The 20,488-nt window shown below is 48.7% G+C and overlaps 1 protein-coding gene across 9 annotated transcripts in view; it reads left to right on the top strand.

Moving 5' to 3' along the window:
* The window catches only part of NHSL1 (NHS like 1), an 844,536-nt gene that overhangs the window by 651,994 nt on the left and 172,054 nt on the right, over positions 1–20,488 (top strand). Inside the window, exon 1 of one of the 9 annotated variants that reach the window (XM_069608091.1) lies at positions 12,181–12,493. The exons of the other annotated variants lie outside the window; for them this stretch is intronic. Within the exon in view, the coding sequence (XP_069464192.1) occupies positions 12,436–12,493 (58 nt within the window). The 5' untranslated portion in view covers positions 12,181–12,435. Of the gene's footprint in view, positions 1–12,180; positions 12,494–20,488 lie in introns of those variants that run through there. 9 annotated transcript variants of the gene reach the window in all.

The following is a 20,488-nucleotide window of genomic DNA, read 5'->3' as shown; positions in this document are numbered from 1 at the left end:
GACAACTTCAGTTTGATACACACCAACAGACAAAACCAAAGAGGAGGCAGAATTGCAGTGATACACAAAGCACATCCGAGCCACACCACTCCCTCAACCGACATTGAAGACTGAATCCCTCCTCATCAAGATCAAACTCAACAGTGTTCCTCCTGATCTACAGACCAATGTCCTACAACCCAAACTTGGGAACGAAACTTGCAGACTCCATCTCCACACTATCAATCTACCATGACAACTTAGTCCTACTGGGAGACTTCAACATCTGGTTTGAAAAAGAAAACGAAACTTCAGCAAACTCATGCTGCACACTTCTGGAAACACTCCACTTAAAGCAAATACTAAATGGATCTACCCACGACACCAGAAACACCTTGAATGCAACAATGGTATGGAGCAACCACTACCTGATTCCAGGGGTGTTGCTAGCTCTGGAAAGGATCGGGGGCTTAGGCTAATGTCTGGCCTGTCGGGACTCTGGGCTAGCTAGTCTTTTGGTTGTATCCCCTGAGCTTCAATCCGGGGCTACAACCAAATGACCTGGGGCTATAGCCCCCTTAGCCACCCCCTAGCAACGCCTCTGCCTGATACCATTCTACATCAAACTCCAAACCTGCATTCTGGGCAGAAAGGAAATACTGCATGCCACCAAGTAAGGGACCTGGAAGAGGTTAGACCTGGAGTCCTTACCAGATCTGTTAGAATCAAACCAACCTAACACCACAGAGCCAATTGAAACAACCCCAGGCTTGGTGGAAAACATAACCCACATCTGGATTACTGAGGTCCTAAACCGCCTGGCACCAGTAAAAGCTCTCAAAGCAACACCAAAAAAAAAAACATGCAGCACAATGGTTCACAGAAGAGCTGAAAAAACTAAAAAAAAAGAAAATGCAAAATCGAAAGAATATGGAGAGAACACTACAACCGACAGGACAAAATAAAATGCCTAAAACAACTCTACTCAAAACAACAACAAAAAATACTACACTACAAGAATTAAATCAGCAACCAACCCACAAAAAACCTCTTCAGAACCATCGGAGATAAAAAAAAACTTCATCCTGCAACAAAGTCGCCATCCCAACACGAGTGTTGACAGTATCACCAACCACTTAAGATCAAAAATAGAAACAATCCAACAGACCAACACAAACCACGCTAATACAACCATAACCAATGAAGCAGAGTGTGGGATTTCTGCCATCCGCACGGCGGGTGTGCACTCGCCTGGGCTTTATATTTTTTTTAAGCAATGGAATGATGGGAGATCACTCTCGGAAAATGTGTGGGGCTAATCCACACACCCTTTCCTATGCTCGCTGAACAACAAACACATAGTCAAGTGTAATCTGCAGGGACGCAGCTTACAGGCACAGTCCTCCTGTCATGTTCAGCTGGAATGTGACAGCAACGGGTACATCAAAGCATCTCCGGAAGGGGGAAGGCAACACCTTCCTCCTGCCATGGCCAGCCTAATTAAAATATCAAAGGCTCCATAGAGCCTCCCCGTTCATTGTCAAAGTTCTGCTGGTGGCAGCGCATATTGATGAGTTAATTGAAACAGTCCTGCAAAGAGGCCTGATCGCAGAACTGACAAAAGAGAACAGGAAACCACCACCTCTTTGATATGCAATGTGTCAACTGAAGCTAGCTCTCACCCCTCTGTATGAAGGGCAGTGAATGGCATGTCTGGGACAACTGTTTACAGTAGGCAGCCCCTGCAAGGGGACCCCCTTTCAGAGGGAAGAAGTATGTGATTTGATGGCGATGTCTGTTCTCGCCACAAACTTCAAGGGAGACCTGCGCTCTGATCAGGAGCCACAGAGAGCTCAATTAACCAGAGGGACATTTTGATCCCACAACAGACAGGAAAAAGGGTGGAACTTTTTAGTACATGTGGTCACCCCTTACCTTTCCTGTTGCAAAAGCACTCTGCTTATGACCTCACGACTAGCAGCAGTTTGTTGGTGGGGACCCAGGATTGGTTCATTAAGGTAGGCTTAGCCTGCACCAATCACTGAGGCCCATTTGGCTTTAAATGAGGACTCGGCCCCTCTTTTAGCAGATCAGCCGACGACTTTGAAAGGAGTAAGGAGGACTCATTTAGACCCTCGCTGAAGGTACACCCTGCCCTACAGCTTCTGCCAAAGAAGAAAGGCCAGGATTTCCAAGAGGGAAGCAAGATCCCTCCCCTAAACATCTCCCATGGAACAGAGGAAGATACCGAACTCTGAGGACCCATCTAGCAGCTCCATAACCGGTACCCAGCCAGCACATACCGTGCCCTGTTAGGTTCTTCCAGAAATCTTCCTAGCTGGGAAGTGCCAGAGAGAGACTGACCAAAGGACAAGGCTGTTGCCTACAACCACTCTCCTCTGCTTTGGGTTGTTCGCCTTCAAGAACGACACGAGCCCTGCGAAGAAGCTGGGAGGAGAGCCACAACATGCATCAACCAGCGTCCATCTTTTAAGGACATTTTCGAGGCAGTCGAGCCCTCGAACCGTGACCGTCTGCACCGCTCACTGTTATGCTGCAGTCACTAAAGCCATCCGATGTCTCAAACAGTATTCCAGATCGGCCAACCAGCACAGAGACAACAATTCTTGGCCCCCAGCTGCCGTATCTGCCAACCTGCAGCCGTCCGTCCAGCCTTGCTGGCCGTACTGCCTGCCGCCTGATACCTACAGCGGTCTCCCATCTTGAACTCTGTCACAGGAGCTGCAAAGCATCCTGGAACCTACTTGACGCTTTCAAGCATCCAGATGATCTCAAGCACCAGGTACATTGTGGTTCTGTCCCGCTGGTCCATCTCCGAAGGCCCCAGTAAGATTTACAACCCCTTGCTCCCTTGGCGCCGAAACCAAATAACCATGAACAGTTAAGACTGATTTACAGACTACCCTCCTGTCAGTATCCAGAGTGCATCCCATTCCTTTGTGAAACTGTCTGCCCTCTGTGTTCCTTTACAGGGTGGGCTGTATTTTGTAGTGTGCTAGAACTGTCTTTTGTAATAATAATACTACAGTAGATATTTGTATACAACCTTGACTGTGAACAGTCCCTTTTATCATTGGGTAATAATTGTATTTTCATTGTGTTGCTACTAACCAACGATCCACGACCTTGTGGAGATAAGCCTGCCGTTCTGTCCACGTTACCAAAATTGGACAAGGAGGTTTATAATTTACTTTTGTGTTTCCAAATCTGTTCGGATCCCTTCTGGTGTACTAGAGGTGTGGGGATGATTGATGGTTTAGAAACTGATATTCATCCCTCGACCACTAATGCCCCAGAAGTTGGTTTGTGTCAGAGACAACGGGCGAAACACTAACTACAACAAGACTCGCTTGTTTCAAAACCAATTATCGAACAAATATTCCACACTTATCAAGTACACCAACCTCGCAGGATCTCCACGTGACCCTTGCCCCCTGTACATCTTCAAAGAAACCCTCAACCACAAAACCCCAGCGATACACTTCCAGTGCCTAATGAACCTGTCACTAGAATCAGGAATTCTCCTACCCTCCTTCAAATCAGCATACATGAAACCACTGATAAAAAGGGAATCGGATTGCAAAAGATGCAAGTAACTACAGACTCATATCCAACTTGCCCTACCCAGAGAAGATCTTGTAGAACCATGTATACAATATCTTACTTAAATGCGTTGAAACAAACAGAATACTCGACCACTCGCAAGTTGGCTTCAGACAATGAGAGGAACAGAATCGGCACGCCTATTGATATGGGACGACCTGAAAATAAATGCAGACAAAGGCACCCAATCTGCCCTCATACTACTGGACATAGCTGCGGCTTTCGACATAATTAGCCATGGAACACTAAGAAAAAGACTGATGGATTGTGGCATAAAAGAATATGCCCTAAGGTGGCTTACCTCCTTCCTCACAAATCGAACCGTAAGAACATACCACCTTTCAACAGAGACACCAAAAACATCTCCTGCAGAGTTCCACAATGATCCAGCCTCTCCAACCTACTTGTTAACATCTACATGTCCCCCTGATGAAAATCATTCGAACCAACGGACTGACCTCTTAAAACTATGTAGACGACACAACTGATTTTGAAGATGATCACGACCCTGGTGCCAAACAGCCTCAACAACTCTCTCACAGGCATCTACAATTGGATGACAAAGAACAACCTAAAATTGAACCTGATCAAAACTGAAATAATGGTCCCCCAGAAAACAACGCATCCAACCCACAACTGGACTGGCCGACACGAATGGGAACACAACCTGAGACTTCCAGTGTGGTAAATAACCTAGGAATACTCCTGGACAACAGACTATCCCTGCAACCGTAAGTCAACACAATCACTAAAGTGCTTCTATCTCCTGAGACTCTTCAGGGTGCTGCTCCCATACCTCTCCTTCCCATACAGAACCCTTACAATCATATCCCTGATACTAAGAATTATTGACTACGCAAACAGCCTCTACCTAGGAATGCTGGAAAGACTCACCAAAAACCTCCAAAGGGTCCAAAACACAGCAGCCAGGATCCTCCTGAGATTAAACAGAAGAGCCCAGTCACTCCAGCTCTGAGAAGCCTTCACTGGTTACCAGTACAAAACACATCACATGCAAAGCCTGCTGCATCGCCCATAAATACCCATACAGACAAGGAGCCAAATTCCTCCAGGCCAAGATCAGCCGCTACCAGCCAAGAAGGGACCTAAGATCAAGGGACAACCTACAAATGGAGACAAAACAATACAAAAAGAGGAAATTTGGACAAACTGCATTCTCATGCTTAATTGCTAACCTACTTAACAACATGCCCAAAGAAATTCGAACCACAGACCACCTCACCTTCAGGAAATGACTGAAAACCTGGTTATTCAACAGACAATGCCAAGAGCAAAGGGACAACTGCAGCTAAACATCGAGGAGCGAAAGAAACACACTAAGGGAAGTAGTCAAAGTTAACAAGCAGTGAAGTTAAGAAGGACCAGAATTTCCTACCGTCTCCCCTCCCCAGTAATGTGCCACAGCTAGAGAGATCGGCAAAGAGTAGACCGCACCAACATCTGAGAGACTCGGAGAAAGACACCCACCCGCTAACTCATACACTCAGGAAAGCACAGCCAGGTAACGCATTAAATCAAATGATCAGACCTGACCATGTCTCACCTACACAATTTGGTTAGCCCAGGCGCGCACCACTTGCTCACATTTACTGCAATACCAACGTTCTTCCATTTAGCAGCCAACCACACAAGACCAAAGTGCAACAGCTCTGACTAACCCTGCAGAGTATTTAGGAACACACTAGGTACAACCAACACTCTGCCCTTCGAAAAACTGTGAGGGAAGTTAGCCTCCATAGTGGAGAGGAGGCAGGGCTGGTCGATGGACCGCAGCCAAGAACGTTGGAAGGTACCATTGAGTGGCAACCAAAGACACACTTCAGAGGCACTGTCAAAATGAACCAATGTACTATCCAATTCCCCCCTTTGCTGCTCCTCCAACATAACCAACCCCATTATACACAACTAGGGGCTAGCCACACTACACGTGGACACATCCTGCATTAATCTAAGTCTTGCATTCAACTAACTCTCTGAGACTCTGGAAACAATCTTAGTCGGAACATACCAATGCACTCAATCCATAAATCCATCAAAACTACACAATGCACACCAACGCAGCTCAATCAAACACCAAACAGACATGCACGACACTGGACTCCCCTTATGGATGAAACTAACCAGTGCGCACAACCGTATCCACAGCATCATACGACCCACACACCCAATGTAAAACACTAGCACACATAAGAGGCACTGAGTCCTACTCTTAAGGTTACAAGCGGGGCCTCTCAACCAATTCCCACACGCAAGACAATGCACACAGACGCCAGTTTCTCCTGGTTCTGAACCCTGCCAATCATCCTATCCTCACTAACACACCCCACCCGCTTCTCTTGCAGAGCTACGTGTGCGCCTGGAGTCTGACGTTGTTGGTAGTGGTGCACAGTATAGATCAACTTAACATAATAAGTCTAATTCTATATCTGAAACCCATGCAAAAGACTTCTGCCCCTCGCTGTCCTTCAATAGTGCTCTCAGCCCCTTGCTACCTATATAACTAATCATATATCAGAAACGCCATATCCATCCAGTGCCCACAGCTACATATATAACCAATCCTATTTTGTAACCACCAATCCCATACAGTGCCCTCAGTCCCTCATTGCCTTTATAAATAATCCTATATCAGAAACTCCCAGTGTATACAGTGACCTCAACCCTTCATTGCCTTTATAATGAATCCTATATCAGAACCCCCTGGTCCATACGGGTCCTAATCCCCTGTGCTGCCTATATAACTAATATTATTTCAGAACCTTCAGCTCCAGACAGTGCCCTCAGCTGTGTCTATAACTAATGCTAATCAGAAACACCATCTCCGTATGAGTGGTCCCCAGGTGCTCTGGCGGATCTGAAAAGGGCAGAAGTGGGGTTAGTGGGATGTAGCATGAATAGGAAAGTGACAGGTTTGATGTCCCGTTGGCATCTTCAGTTCGGTTTGCATTGTTCATTGAGCTTGGGTGCGGTTTTCGGGTCGGTGTAACTTCCCAGTGTGCTGTTGTGCCGAGTTGTGGTGTTGCAGTGTGGTGAAATCCGTGCGGATTGCTGTGCAGGGAAGTGGTTGTGTGAGTTTTCTGTCTGAGGAGTGTATGCGGAAAGTTGAGGTTTTAGGGTTAGATTAGTGGATTTTTCTTACCCCTTTAGTTTTGCGTTTTGCATTTTTGTGCTCAACATCTGATTATCCTGTGTGTTTGGTATTGTATTGTCTGCCCGGTGGCAGGCATGTTAAGAAGTGGCGGTTTCTAGACCGGTCACAACCTCCCACTCTATACTGTGGCACTGCTGCTTGTTAAATTGAAGCCATCAGACCATACCATGCCTGCCTGTGCATTCCCAATTCCCTATAAGACCCCCCACCCTGTCTCCCCACCTGTATATCACTAAAACCGCTTTCAGAAACGGCGGGATTAAAACAAATGTCTAGGAGTGCTCAGTGGCAGTAATTTATGACCACTTGGTTCATAGCAGTGAAAAATCAATATAGAACATGACCCTGCCCATCACACCGAGAACACCACAGACCCGCGCATGCTCGAGGACAAACTCTTGCCTTGCTTCCATGTGCGTACTTGGCCATTTCTCTCCCTTTTTATTAGCACGCTGTTTTAGTGTGCTCTCCTGAGCTGGGAGGTTCACCGAGATGTAGCCTTGTGCCGGCGTGCACTTGCTTTGCTCATGGCCTCTTTATTGAAGTTCTTAAAAGTGACACTAGTTGGAGAAAAAAAACTCCCTTATATTGCTTAAATTGCCCACATCCCGGTTTCACCATTTAACCAAAGTGTGTGATGCTGGGCTGATTATTTATTCACACTGTATCTTATTTCCCGCTCTGCACGTGATTCACTGCATAGCTTATGTTAATATATCCTGCTTTATACAGAAAAAGCCTAATCGCTATAGCGTTGCTCTATATATTATATTGAGGTATTTTGCACCACAAAAGTATTTGCCACTTGGCTTACTTGTGGCAACTTATTCTAAGTCCCTTCCATGGTGCTTCCAAGTATCAAAGACTGATGATGCTCCTTGCAACGTCCTTTTCTGTGAAGTCACTTCTGTTGGTGCAATCCATCCATATGCATGTTAGGAGGTCTGCATGTATTCTGCCCCTCGGAGCCTGGGCAGAGCTGTAATAGATGAGTCTTGCGCATCTGCAATGGGCCTGCATTTTTTGTTAAAATGCCATCTGCCACTAATGTTACCAAAAAACTTGATTTGGGGGCTGGTCATGAATGAGAGCATATGGAATCGCGGGTCCTGCATTTGGGAAGGTAAGTAGCAGGACTTGTTTTTTTTTCGTGGCTCTCCCACTCCTATAATGCTGGATACTCGCCTGCCGACACTGCCCCTCCCCACATTGAAGCCAGGTGTCCTTGTGTGCATGGCAGAGCCGCGCCCCGCTCAGGCTCCGCGCACACACTCTGCACCCCACGTGCTGGTTTAGAGAATGACACGAGGGTCCCCTCTCACACAGAGACACTTAGCAGGTTGCTGTGAGGGGATATTGGCTCCCAGCCTCCCGCCGGCAGCAGCGTCCCCTGTGTAGAGCGAGCCTTGCACTGCCTCCCATGACACGAAGGTCAGGTACCGCCCTCCCCTTGCCCCTCTGCTCTCTCCATTAACAATGCAAGTCTCTTTATTTGTGAAGGGGCGTGGACTAATGCGCTACATCCTATACAAACACGCCGAGGGACCCCCGCTGGGAAGTGCTTCACACGTGTTAAGCGCCCAACCTGCGGAATCTTAAGCAAGCGGGCGGTGCCCATCAACATGCACCCCACCGGCACCTTCTCGCTACAGGAGGGGGGGGGGGGGGCGATAAAACATGGTCACGCCTGTGGTGTGCTTACTAACGTAACATGCGTAGCTAGTGCTCCTCCGAGTATTGATCTTGTACACAACCGCATGCTGCAAGGTACCTCTCTCTCTCTCTCTCTCTCTCTCTCTCTCTCTCTCTCTCTCTCTCTCTCTCTCTCTCTCTCTCTCTCTCTCTCTCTCTCTCTCTCTCTCTCTCTCTCTCTCTCTCTCTCTCTCTCTCTCTCTCTCTCTCTCTCTCTCTCTTTTTCTCTCTTCTCTTCTCTCTTCTCTCTTCTCTCTTCTCTCTTCTCTCTTCTCTCTTCTCTCTTCTCTCTTCTCTCTTCTCTCTTCTCTCTTCCTCTTCCCTCTTCCCTCTTCCCTCTTCCCTCTTCCCTCTTCCCTCTTCCCTCTTCCCTCTTCCCTCTTCCCTCTTCCCTCTTCCCTCTTCCCTCTTCCCTCTTCCCTCTTCCCTCTTCCCTCTTCCCTCTTCCCTCTTCCCTCTTCCCTCTTCCCTCTTCCCTCTTCCCTCTTCCCTCTTCCCTCTTCCCTCTTCCCTCTTCCCTCTTCCCTCTTCCCTCTTCCCTCTTCCCTCTTCCCTCTTCCCTCTTCCCTCTCCCCTCTCCCCTCTCCCCTCTCCCCTCTCCCCTCTCCCCTCTCCCCTCTCCCCTCTCCCCTCTCCCCTCTCCCCTCTCCCCTCTCCCCTCTCCCCTCTCCCCTCTCCCCTCTCCCCTCTCCCCTCTCCCCTCTCCCCTCTCCCCTCTCCCCTCTCCCCTCTCCCCTCTCCCCTCTCCCCTCTCCCCTCTCCCCTCTCCCCTCTCCCCTCTCCCCTCTCCCCTCTCCCCTCTCCCCTCTCCCCTCTCCCCTCTCCCCTCTCCCCTCTCCCCTCTCCCCTCTCCCCTCTTCCCTCTTCCCTCTTCCCTCTCCCCTCTCTCCGACTTTGTGACCCGTGCAGTAAGCAAATAGCGGGGCGGTTTTATACAATAGAACCATGCTTTAATGGCATGGTCCAGAGCTGTGACAAGTTGCCCGTGTATTATCGTATGTTATTAGATCGGGCGCGATGGTCTGACGTCATTACTGGGTGGCTGCTCCTTGTGTTCACTTAACCACGCGCCCCCCCCCCCCCCGTGTCTCCCAGCTGAGTGCTGCCACCATAGCGCTCTCGATGACAACTTGGCGCTATCGTAGGTCTGAGCTCAAGCATAAAGTCTGTCCGGCTCCGATGCGTGGGTGGCGGCGTCAGCCGCCTCTCCTGGTTTCCCGCTCCCTTATAAAAGCATCTGTCTAACTACCCAGTGCAAAGCAGGCAGGCCGGACACAACGTTTTATACGCCCGGTTACTTACAACTTAGGTCAGGACAACTATTTGCATAGTTTGTGTATGCGAGGTATTTACTGGCCATCGTTGTTTCACGTACGAAGGGTATCAACAGGTCAGATGCGAGTAGCCCTCATCAGTCTTCACGTGTCATGTGCCTGGAGATCGATCCTAGTGTAAAGAAAGTCCAGCCCCACCTGAGCTACTCCCGCATGACCCAGGGCACCGTGTGACCTGCGGCCTCCATTCACCAAACGTTTATTATATTTTATTTTAAGAGCAATGGGTTAAGGATACATTTGTAAATCTCATGCTAACATGCATTCAGCCATCTCCGCGCCCCTAGTCTTGGTGCATTTCTGCAAATCTGGCATGGCGGATGGGGTGCTTCCACGTGTTTCTGCTCATGCACCATTCACCAACATGATACCCTGCATCAATTGGAAAATATTCTCAAAAAACGTTTGTACAGATGGAATGAAAACAATGCAAGAAATTGTTAATGAATTCATTTATTGTATGCAATGTATACCTGATATTACCTTACTATATAAATGCCTGTCCAAAAATATTGTTTAAGATTGTTTTCTTACTGAGAAACATCATTTACCTTGATCCTAAAATAGTGAAATAAGACATATACTTTTTGGAATATTGACTGAAAATGTGTTTCGTTAATCCTAGTTGTGCAAGGGATGGGAGTGTCCATGAATTGGACACTTTGTTTTCTATACATGTCATTGACTTGTGATACCAGAGTCAGTTATTTCTCCCCTGCACCCTTAACTTTACAGACATTTTTATGAGCTACTCCATAGCTCAATATCCCTGAAACATTATAACACAAGTTCCTAACTTTGGTGTGCCTAACCACTTTCCAATGTTGCATTTCAATTGGAAACAGGCTCAGCAAAGTGCACACTGTGCGGAAGGGTTAGGTGGGACCCATCTGTGCATATGTTGCAGCTTTGCATGTGAGTGGAATTAGCCATTTCTGTCCGAAGTAGAGACCGAATTCTGTTTGTCTCGTGCTTTCATCACTCAAAATCCAAGCCACGATAATCCACTTGTTCTCCACACTTGCATAATCTCTCCCACCGCCTGTCTCACATCCGCCAGAGCGCCCGGAGGCGTGCAAGTCTGCAAATCTCAATAACATACGTGCTTCTCAAGAATGGTGCATTATGTCTGATCTTCAATTCCTTGGGATGGAGCCCAGCGTGGTTTGCAATGGCCTTTCTGGGAAGGTCGTCTTTCCTATAGCAGAGCCTCGGGCTCATAAGTGAGAACTGCTGCCTGTTAAGGCACCGGGTGCATTAGGATGCGTTAGAACGGGGTTCCTATGATATGATGGGTTATTTATAACACCCAGAGGTTTCTAAGCGCGGACCCGGGGATCGAACCATATACCCATACCAAAAAGAGAACACATCACACAAGCCAGAAAGGCAGCTCACTGGCTCCCAGTCAAAGACAGGATCTCCTTCAAAATTCTCACAACCACTCATAAATGCCTCAACCTCACAGCTCCTTCTTACCTATCTGACACAATAGGTAAATATCAATCCACAAGACCAAGAAGAGCTCAATACACAAACCAACTAGCAATACCTCGCATCAACAGAACCAAAGCAGGAGGCATAGGCTTCCCCTTCCTGGCACCTAAGCTCTGGAATTCCCTACCTACGGACCTCAGAGCTGATGCTTCTCTCTTCTCCTTCCGAAAAAAGCTCAAAACTACCCTTTTCAACTAACCCCATTCTCACGTGTCTTTATGCTGATCTTGCATGTCTGTAAAAAAAAAAAGTATATCTCGTCCAATGTAACCGCACGGACATGAATTGTATGCAACCAAGTATAAGCAACACTGTAACTAGCGCCACGATGCCCTCGGTCTGATGTGCGCTTAACAAATGCGAATAAATAAATAAATAAATAAATAAATAAATTGCTCTGTGTCGTCTTGCTTCCAATGCGAGCGCGTTGCCACTGAGCTATCCCCCTGCGATAGCCTGCATTTTAAGAATTTAAAGGAAGAATATGCAAATGGGGACACTAGTGGCAATGAAGGGTTGACAGTGCTGGCTGAAGTAGCATGTTGGCGAGCAATGGTCTGCCAGGCTGCTCGGACAATGGTGCCCCTGGCCATGCACCTGCAGGGGGAGAGCCATTGGTCCTAGAAGGAAATGGGTCGTCCGTGCCCCGCGAGTTCTGACCGAAGGCCATGGGTGCAGAGGTGCAGTCCTCGCGAAGCGTCCCGCTGCCTGCCATCCTAGACACCTCTCCGTGCATCGACAGGTGGCACCACCCACCTGCAGTATCGCCGCTCGCCCGCCTGGGGGTTCCGCGTGTGAAATGTCCCCTCTTGCGATCCCTGCAGAGTGAGTGAGTGAGGGGCTCGTGGGTGGTGGCACGGGAAGGGTTGGCGTGTCTGTGCCAGGCGGGCTGCGTGTGACCGTGGCCTCCTTTGCCTGGAGCTGGCTCTGCTGGTCTTCGGGGGCGGGACTGCGTGTGCCTGTAGGTTGCGGGCCGTGGGAGGAGCTGCACCAGGGCTCGGGCGGGGCTGAGGGGCCGAGCTCCGAGCGCAGCCAGCGGCAGCAACAGCCGCCTGTGTGCAGGTGGTCAAAGGGCAGCTGCGCGGACCTTCTGGGCACTGCACCCCCGGCCCTGCATGGAAGCCCCCCGGCCCGGACATGGTGGTGTTTATGAACACCAAGTTGAAGTCCTTCATCAAGCTCTTCAAGAGGAAGGGTAAGTGCCGCCCAGGTCACTCACTTCTGGAGAGGGTGGCTCACACTCCATATGAACTCTCCCGATTTCATCCATACGCATAGCCCCTGATTTTCTCACTCACCGTGGAGGATGCTGGTGCCCTCTGGCACCTGTTCCAGGCTGCGTGCACTTGCTGCACACTGCCGAGCGAGGGGGGCCTGGCCGAACAAGGTCCCCAACTTCACGGAACGTCTCCGTGACATTACACGAAGTGTAGCGCGCAGCAAGCGCCTAGTGTTTCCGTGCTCTGCTTCGCAAGGATGCTAAAACGCGGGGATCGATAGATAGAAGGCAATTGTTCAAATGTGTGTGAGTTGTGCAGTCGCTCATTGTGTCATGATAATTACAGTGAGCCGTGTACCATTGCTACACAGACTGCATCGGTGATGGGCAATGAAATGACGGCTATTCTGTGTGAGGTAGCGCCCGCGCGGCTGCGGGTTGTGCCCGGCTCTCGTGTTGTTGTGCCCCGCTCCTGCCTGCGGGTTGTGCCCGCACTCTGGCGTCTGTGCCTGGCTGCCACTCGCAGCTCCGTACAAGACCAGTATCTGCAGAGGAGGAGTGGGGGGGAGGGGTTTCTCGGGGGGGGGGGGGCTCCCCCCTTTGTGTTCCCACGCGGGGCTTTCATTCTGTCACTGAATAACCCCAGGGGTCTCTGCCGGCCCCTAACGCATCCAGCAGCCTCCGACCCTTGGCATGTGAGAGTGCAGGCAATGGGGGAGGGGCGCAGAGGCTTTGAGACCCCACGTTCTCTCTCGCACATGCTCTCGCCGTGCCCGTGTCCATACCGAGAGCACATTGGACACGTTTCTGCACATCATTGCAACGCAACAATGCAGCACACCGTTGCAAATATAGCTGTGCAGTATTTTTTTGCACAACATATAGCAAGCACAACGTTTAATTCAGCCCCACCATAGAAAGATTGAAACCTATGATTTATTTTCAAGCAGACAACTGCTGACTGTAGACTTTTTTGTATTGTTGTTGTAGGAAATGAATAGCTTTGACCTTTTGTCATCCAGTAGATCCTCGTGTTTTTCACACCAGACCCGTGTGTGTCAGGAGACGCACGTTGTATAGTGTGGCCCCTGGAATTGCTCAGTTCAGTAATGCCTTGTTGACCTGTTACCAACTCTTCTCGTTTCCAGGCACTGCTTTCTGCGTCTTTCTTGCTCTCCTTGTATGCCCCCTCTCTGTGTGACATACATACACACACTTTGTCTCTCTCATCCCCTGACCCCACTCTTTATCCCCCTCTGCCCCGGGTCACCTGGCCGCCTCGGGGCATCTTTCGGGTTAGTGGAGTGGGACGGATCCCTCCTTCTACTGTCTAGGACGTCCAGGAGCGCCCCCCTCCCCCCCCACGCGCTACCGGCATGGGACCGCTTGGAGGGACCAGGCTCTTCAAAAGAAACCCAACCCACATCGTTGGCCGTCAGCTTCCTATCCCTTTATTTCGCTTCTCTTTGAAGCAGTGTTTCCTTTCCTTTGTTTCCGGGGCACCTGCCCAATTCCCTTGAACTCCACGTGTGTCAATAGCAGGTGAGTCTGCAGGCCGGGCGGATCAGCTGGTGCCCAATGTGTCATGGTTCCCGGGAACCGTCTGTGTTCTAAACCGACCTTTGCCCCCCGGAAGTACATGCCATGAACAAACACCTGAAAGGTTCAGATACACGGTGAGCCGGGCATTCACAAAAGGTGCTGGGCATTCACAAAAGGTGCTGGGCGAGTCGCCCTCTGCTCTGAGCCCTAGGTAGGGTGACCAGATTTTCAAAACAAAAAAACCCGGACGGCCAACAACATAAGAGGGACTACCCCATCACAGCCCACCAATTACCGCCCCTCCCCCAACACGCCCCCACAACCACCCGCCAACCATATTTCCAGCACTTCTCCTTTCTATAAACTGTATATAATCTCATTTGTGCAGTTTTGTCTGTAAATCGTGGCATGTTAATTCAAAACGAGCGTTAGCTCTATCTAATTGATATTACATGGCCTGCTGTACAATAATTCCCAAGCCAGTCTCCGTGGCACAGTCCGTAGGTGTTCTGACTTGTACCTGAGAGGTTGGGGGTTTGAGCCAAACCTCCAAGTTAAAAATTCTGATAGTGTTGTGAAAAATAATTACGGTTTTAATGACCGTAGCCCCCAAACATGCAAACCCCGGACAGGGTTTCAAAAATGAAAAAACTTCCGGGACCCGGGACGGAGGGTGATTTCCCCGGACTGTCCCGGGAAAATGCGGACGTCTGGTCACCCTAGCCCCGGGTAGCTTCCGGTATAGTGGTGGTGCTTGCATGCGAGGGCGCCCCTGACCCGTTCAAGGTCCGTTTCCCACTGTGGTCTTATTCCCAGGAGCTCCTGCATCCAGAGAGATTCACACATGGTTCTCGTGCATGGGTGCCCCTTTCCACTGTCCCTCCTTCCAGGCCTTTTCCTCCACCCTTGCCTCCTACCATGTTCATCTTCTCTGCCCACATTGCGTGTGTTGGCATCATCCTCTTGCCCCTCTGCTCAGAATGCCACACAAAAGAATGACACACCAACACCCCAAGCATGCTATCTCACCAGCCTCAGTTGTTGAGCCCCCAGTTACTACTGGGGTGGGCGCCCGGCTTGCCCGCTCGTCACGTGCCTCCATGTGTGGATGCCCTGCCGGCCTACTTGAATGTTTTTTTTTTTTTTTTTATCAAAGCAAGAAAAAAGAATTGGCTTTGACGCTTGCACTTGTACTAAAGGCACTCCCAGCATACATAATGCAGATGTACTTTTTTGCCCCAAATGTCTCCACAATGCCCTCCATCTTCCTTTCTTGCCCAATCAGAGCCCTGATTACTGTCTGTGGCTACCTTAATAGATTGTGCTCCCTCCTTAAACATGATGATTGGTTATCCCCCCACTGGGTGAGTGTAACGGTGTGCTGCGCGGCTCACATGCATATCTGATATGCCACCCACAGCCCATCATTGAAACCTTGCATCTCCCTTTGTGGAAGCCTCTTATGTTGGCAGATACAAGCCAGGTTTTGGGCTTTTCCCTGCTGCAACCAAGAGCTCCAGCTGCAAACCTGGGATTGATAATATGTCTCGGGCAAATTTTAGTTTGAGGAATTAATTTTGACACTTCTAAAATGTGATGGGAAGACTTACAGCTTCGAGCATTCTTGCAGGACATCACAAATGTATCATTATGTGAAAAGATTTTCTGTTGCCCACTGACTACCATAGCCTGCAGCTCCATGTTCACTGCTGTGTAGATCCTACATCTTCAGTGGCTTCCGGACAGAGGTTTTTTGCTCAAACCTCATCCCAGCTGCCCGGCATCAGTCAGACTGCTTTGCTAAAAGTGTAGATGTGCTTCTGTGCTGCCTTATGAAATGTACAGTGGGCCCGAAAGCACTCGCCGCTGGGAAGGTACGTCATTGGGCACTGTTAAGATGAATTTCTAAACTCCGAACTGGTGGGAAGAAGTTTAGGAGGCCACCCTCGTTTCACTGAAACGGGGGAACCTTCTGGACAAGCTAGACCAGTCTAGGTAGTTTTGCAAGTGGTCAAGTCTAAGTCTCAGGAGGCGTGAGAGTGATCGGAAGCCTACAATGAGCACACATAGCAATAAACCACAAATTACTCTTAGACGAGTGTATAGGAAAAATATCTATACATTTATTGTCGGCCGGACCAATAGACAAAAGTAAACTTTAGTTATATCAAAACAGTTATCACACAAAATCCTTAGACTAAATAACGCATATACATTACGTTTCCTAATGGGACACAGAAGTAAAACACATCCACAACCTGTAAAGAGAGGGCACAGTTAACACAATAGGAGAATTAGACAATTCTTCAGTCGTTCCCTAACTTTCGAGTCCAGCCCTAAGAAGTGGGGAGCCTTTTGCTCCACAGTACAGTTGTGCGTAAAAATGCACGATCTCACAGGGAGAACAAAAAAAACAGGTCATCTTGGTAGGGCTGCAGAAAGTCAGGAAGGGCTTGAGGCAATAAAGAATTGGTTCCCAATATTCGAGTAGGATCAGCACTTGGTGGCAGAGCAGTTTTCAAAAGGTGAGAATAGCTGGGGAGCGCAGGCTAACCCAACCAAGATCGAATACCCGTTAAGGGATATTTGTGTGTAAAAGTGATCGGTTGTGCCAGGGGGCCACCGGTAAGTGATGAAAATACTCACCGACCCTCGGCACAGTCCGGACCAAACTTTGCCAGTTCAGTCAAGGTCGCTAGTAGGTTCGAGTCCTGCAGGATAGAACGGTTGTCCGTGACTGTACAGTTGCCTTTTCTCAGCTTCCGAAAGAGGTATGAAGACAATTCCGGTGCAGCATGCTTCAGGGCACAGGAGAACAGAACAGCAAGGCGCCTGCAGCGACCGTCACCAACAGGTAGTGACGCAGGAATCACAGATGTGTGCAGCATTACACACTACTAATTTGGGACCCAGAGGAGCTAGGTCTGCAGAATTTGGCGGGAGAGAGCACGGGGCCACAAGCAAGTGATGTCCCAAGTTGCAACTCGATACAGCGGCGATTCTGCGGGATACCCTGAGGTAGAGCTCGACAGTTCACTGGATGTCCCAGGAATACTTCCTGAGGGGCTCGTTCGTTGGATAAGCAGGATGATACGATATGAAAGTTTATTTATAAGGCGCCTCTACACAATGTGTTTCAAAGCGCTTCAATGCGCTTAGAGTAGTTGTTCCCGCTACTCCAAAGGGGCAAAGCGCCTTGGCAGGCCTTCTTGATCGATGAAGAAAACGGGTCTGATGAGACAGCAGAGGGTGAAGGGTGCCAAACCTTCCAAAGCATTGCCAGTGGTTCCACAAGTCAGTTTCTTTGTTGCAGGATACTTGGCTCCTTCTGTAGTTCAGGGAGAACTCGGTTGATCAACCTGGAATGGATGCAGAGCCCCCTCTCTTATCCAAGATCAGCTTTGCGTCAAAATCGAGGGCTTCCAATCAAAGATCTGCTCTCATGCAGGCATCCCAGTCATGGACCAAACACGGTCTACTGTGGTCCCAGTCCTTCAGGCACTTCAGACAACCTGGCATCACTCATGTGGATTGGGATCAGACAGTCCCAACCCGCTTCCTGGGCACACACACACACACGTGACATGCAGAAGCCAGCGAAAGAGATCAGTTTTGGCAGGAGGCTGCATGCCCAAATTAGGAAAACCTGGGTTATTCGACCTGGATGAAGGCAAGGGACAAAATGGCCATGGGACAGAACAAAATACTTTGTGGCTCAACTATTTTCGGATCTGGCCACAGTCAGGGTCGGACTGGGACAAGAAATAGGCCCGGTCACCCAAAGAAAGTGGCCCACCCCTCGCCTCAAAAAAGTGGTCCACTCCTCTCCTCATGACCCTTGACCTCTGATGACATCACCAGAAGTGAGTCATTTGACCCCACCCCAAAGTGACATCACGGGAAGCAATGAAACACGACCTTTCACCCTTGACAAAACAGAAATGCATCAAATTCCTAAGTACACTAAATTACTGTGAATCCAAGCAGACGTCCAAGGCCAAATGATAATGTTATTGTATAGGACCTACGCTTAAACTCTTTTTTATAGAACAAATATTCATACAATATCACCCAACCTGTGTTGGTACTCATTTATCGACCTAAGAAGGATGAAAGGCTTTTTGGAAGAAAAAAAAATGAAAAAAAAACATTATTTTTTTTTCAAATTTATTTTTTCCAAACCGGCCCGCACACCCCAGGGATGATTTCAGCCCAGCCACGGGCCGAAAGGCAGAGGGGCCAATCAGACCATTGCCACAGTCTTGAACCAAATGCGGTAAACGTGATGTGATTCCGTAAAAAGAAGTAAAACACTTTTTTTTTTTAAAGTAACTGATGCCACCAGTTTGTACCAGACACACTCATACAATCACCCAAAAAATCCTTCGAGGTTGTCTAGGGCCATAAAACAAAAAGGACCCCAGCGCACAGTTTGGAATGTATGTTGTGCACTGTTAAAATGTTACCAATAAATGGCAACATAATCAAAGACTAAGGGAAACGTAGTTTCCCCATACTGACCATCTGAAGGATGTGTCAGTTTCCCCATAACAAGTGAGCAAAAGCTCAGGGGAGCGCAGCTGAAGGCTGGGCTCCATTGGAAAAAGTCAGGATAGGATAGCCAAACAAAAGCAAAACGTTTGGGTGGTGGTGGGGAGGGGGCACAAATGGAGGGAAAATTACACATTGATGAAATCTACAGGCACTAGGTTTGCAATGTTGTTTTTTGAATTGACTGTGGAAGCATTTCATGCGGGAAGGTACATTCAACCCTAAACACCACACCAGAGCTGGCACCACGTTAAAGACTGTATTTTTCCAGCACTGCTCTGTGGTCTGTTTTTAATTGTTAAACCCCACCCCGGTTCGGCCTGTTTGGCTCTATATGAATGGGTGGAACCCAAAGAGAATTGAAGGTCGAGAGGTGCATTTGTCTTGCGTCCAAGAACCATGCTGGCTGTTTTTGCCGTGACAATGTTCTTGTTGTGTTATGGAGCTCCTCTAGTTTTGCAGAGGTAATGCTTGGCTTTGCTTTGGAGCTGCTCTGGTGTCGCTTTGGCCCCATTGTGATTTTGCCAAAGGTCTGCTTGGATTTTTTTGCCTTTGCACTGTCCTGGTTTTGCCATGGGGCTCTCATGGTTTTGCACTGGCGCTGTTCTTGTTTTGCCATTGGGTTTTCCAGTTTTTGGCTTGGTGCTATGGGTTTTTCATTGGGTTATGAGATAAAGCAGGATCCTCACACATCAAGTATGTTCCAGGGCAGTTACTTTAATCAGCTTCAGTAAGTTACATTAAGATGTCATAGTAAGAGAACCACTGGCTCCTGACACCCAGGCAGAAGCCCTTATACTGACAGTCTGGAACCTTTACTCCAAGCATTCCCTCACTCGCACCATAACATTCTCTCTGACACACCAAACACGCTCTCTTACATCACCAAGCACCTGCATTCATACCAAGCACAATACAACAGGTTACTTTGTTTTTGCCTTTGAGCTGTTACTCAGTTGTTACTCAGTTTTCTGTTTGGATTATGGCACTCCTATTAAAAAAAAAAAAAAATTGCTACAGAAACTTTGGAAATTCGGCACCTCTTTTACCTGAATTTTCCTCTGACTCAAGATTCTGGGCGGGGACTCTGACATTATGACATTTTCTTAGACATATCCTGGACAGCTTACTTCTGTAGTTCGGTGTATTTAACACTCATGACAGAAGATTGTTTTCTTGGGCAGCAGGGACATTGCACACTCCTCTAAATAAGCCCATGGTTGGCCTAACCTTTATAAGCCGGCCCACATCACCTGGAGCGACCTTTCGCAGTCACCCAAAGGGTCTTCTACTGAGCGATGCTCCTGGAGACCAGTAGGTGTGTGGCATGTGTTACAAACTAGCGTACCACCAAATATCCAACAGAACCACCCGCAGCACCGACAAAACCGGTCCTAGTAGACCCTCACACATCTCCAAATACACCCTCACATTGCCATCAGTTGACCTTCTCACCCTGTTCCCACATTCCTTTCAACCCACCCTCCTTTTGCTTTCTCAGTGGGAGGTAGTCATTTTAGAAGTTCGTAACACAGCACGCTTCTCCATTCACCCCCACCATTTCCTGTCCGTGCTTTGAAGCAGTAATAGCAATTTTCCTGGTTACTGAGTTGCTCGTGACTTTACCAAGGATCGATCATGCTTTGCACCTATGAGTAGTGCCTTAATACTGCTAGATACAATGTAAGCCTCCGGACCTGCTCATAGCAAAGCATGCATGTTCTCATTCTTCTCTGGTTTCTAATTCACTTCCACACTCTGGGTTCTGCCTCCAGAAACACCCCCTGCGCCCCCAGTGCTTTGCCCGTGTGATGAGCATCGTTAGGCCTCCCTTTTGTAATCACATCCTGTATGATCAGCCTCGAGTGTTGGCCAGTG

This window comes from Ambystoma mexicanum, chromosome 4q (genome assembly GCF_040938575.1).
Source record: "Ambystoma mexicanum isolate Mex_15411 chromosome 4q, UKY_AmexF1_1, whole genome shotgun sequence".
In the NCBI taxonomy this organism is placed as follows: Eukaryota; Metazoa; Chordata; class Amphibia; order Caudata; family Ambystomatidae; genus Ambystoma; species Ambystoma mexicanum.
The sequence above is the reverse complement of the archived record's forward strand: the minus strand, read 5'-3'. Positions and strand labels throughout refer to the sequence as shown.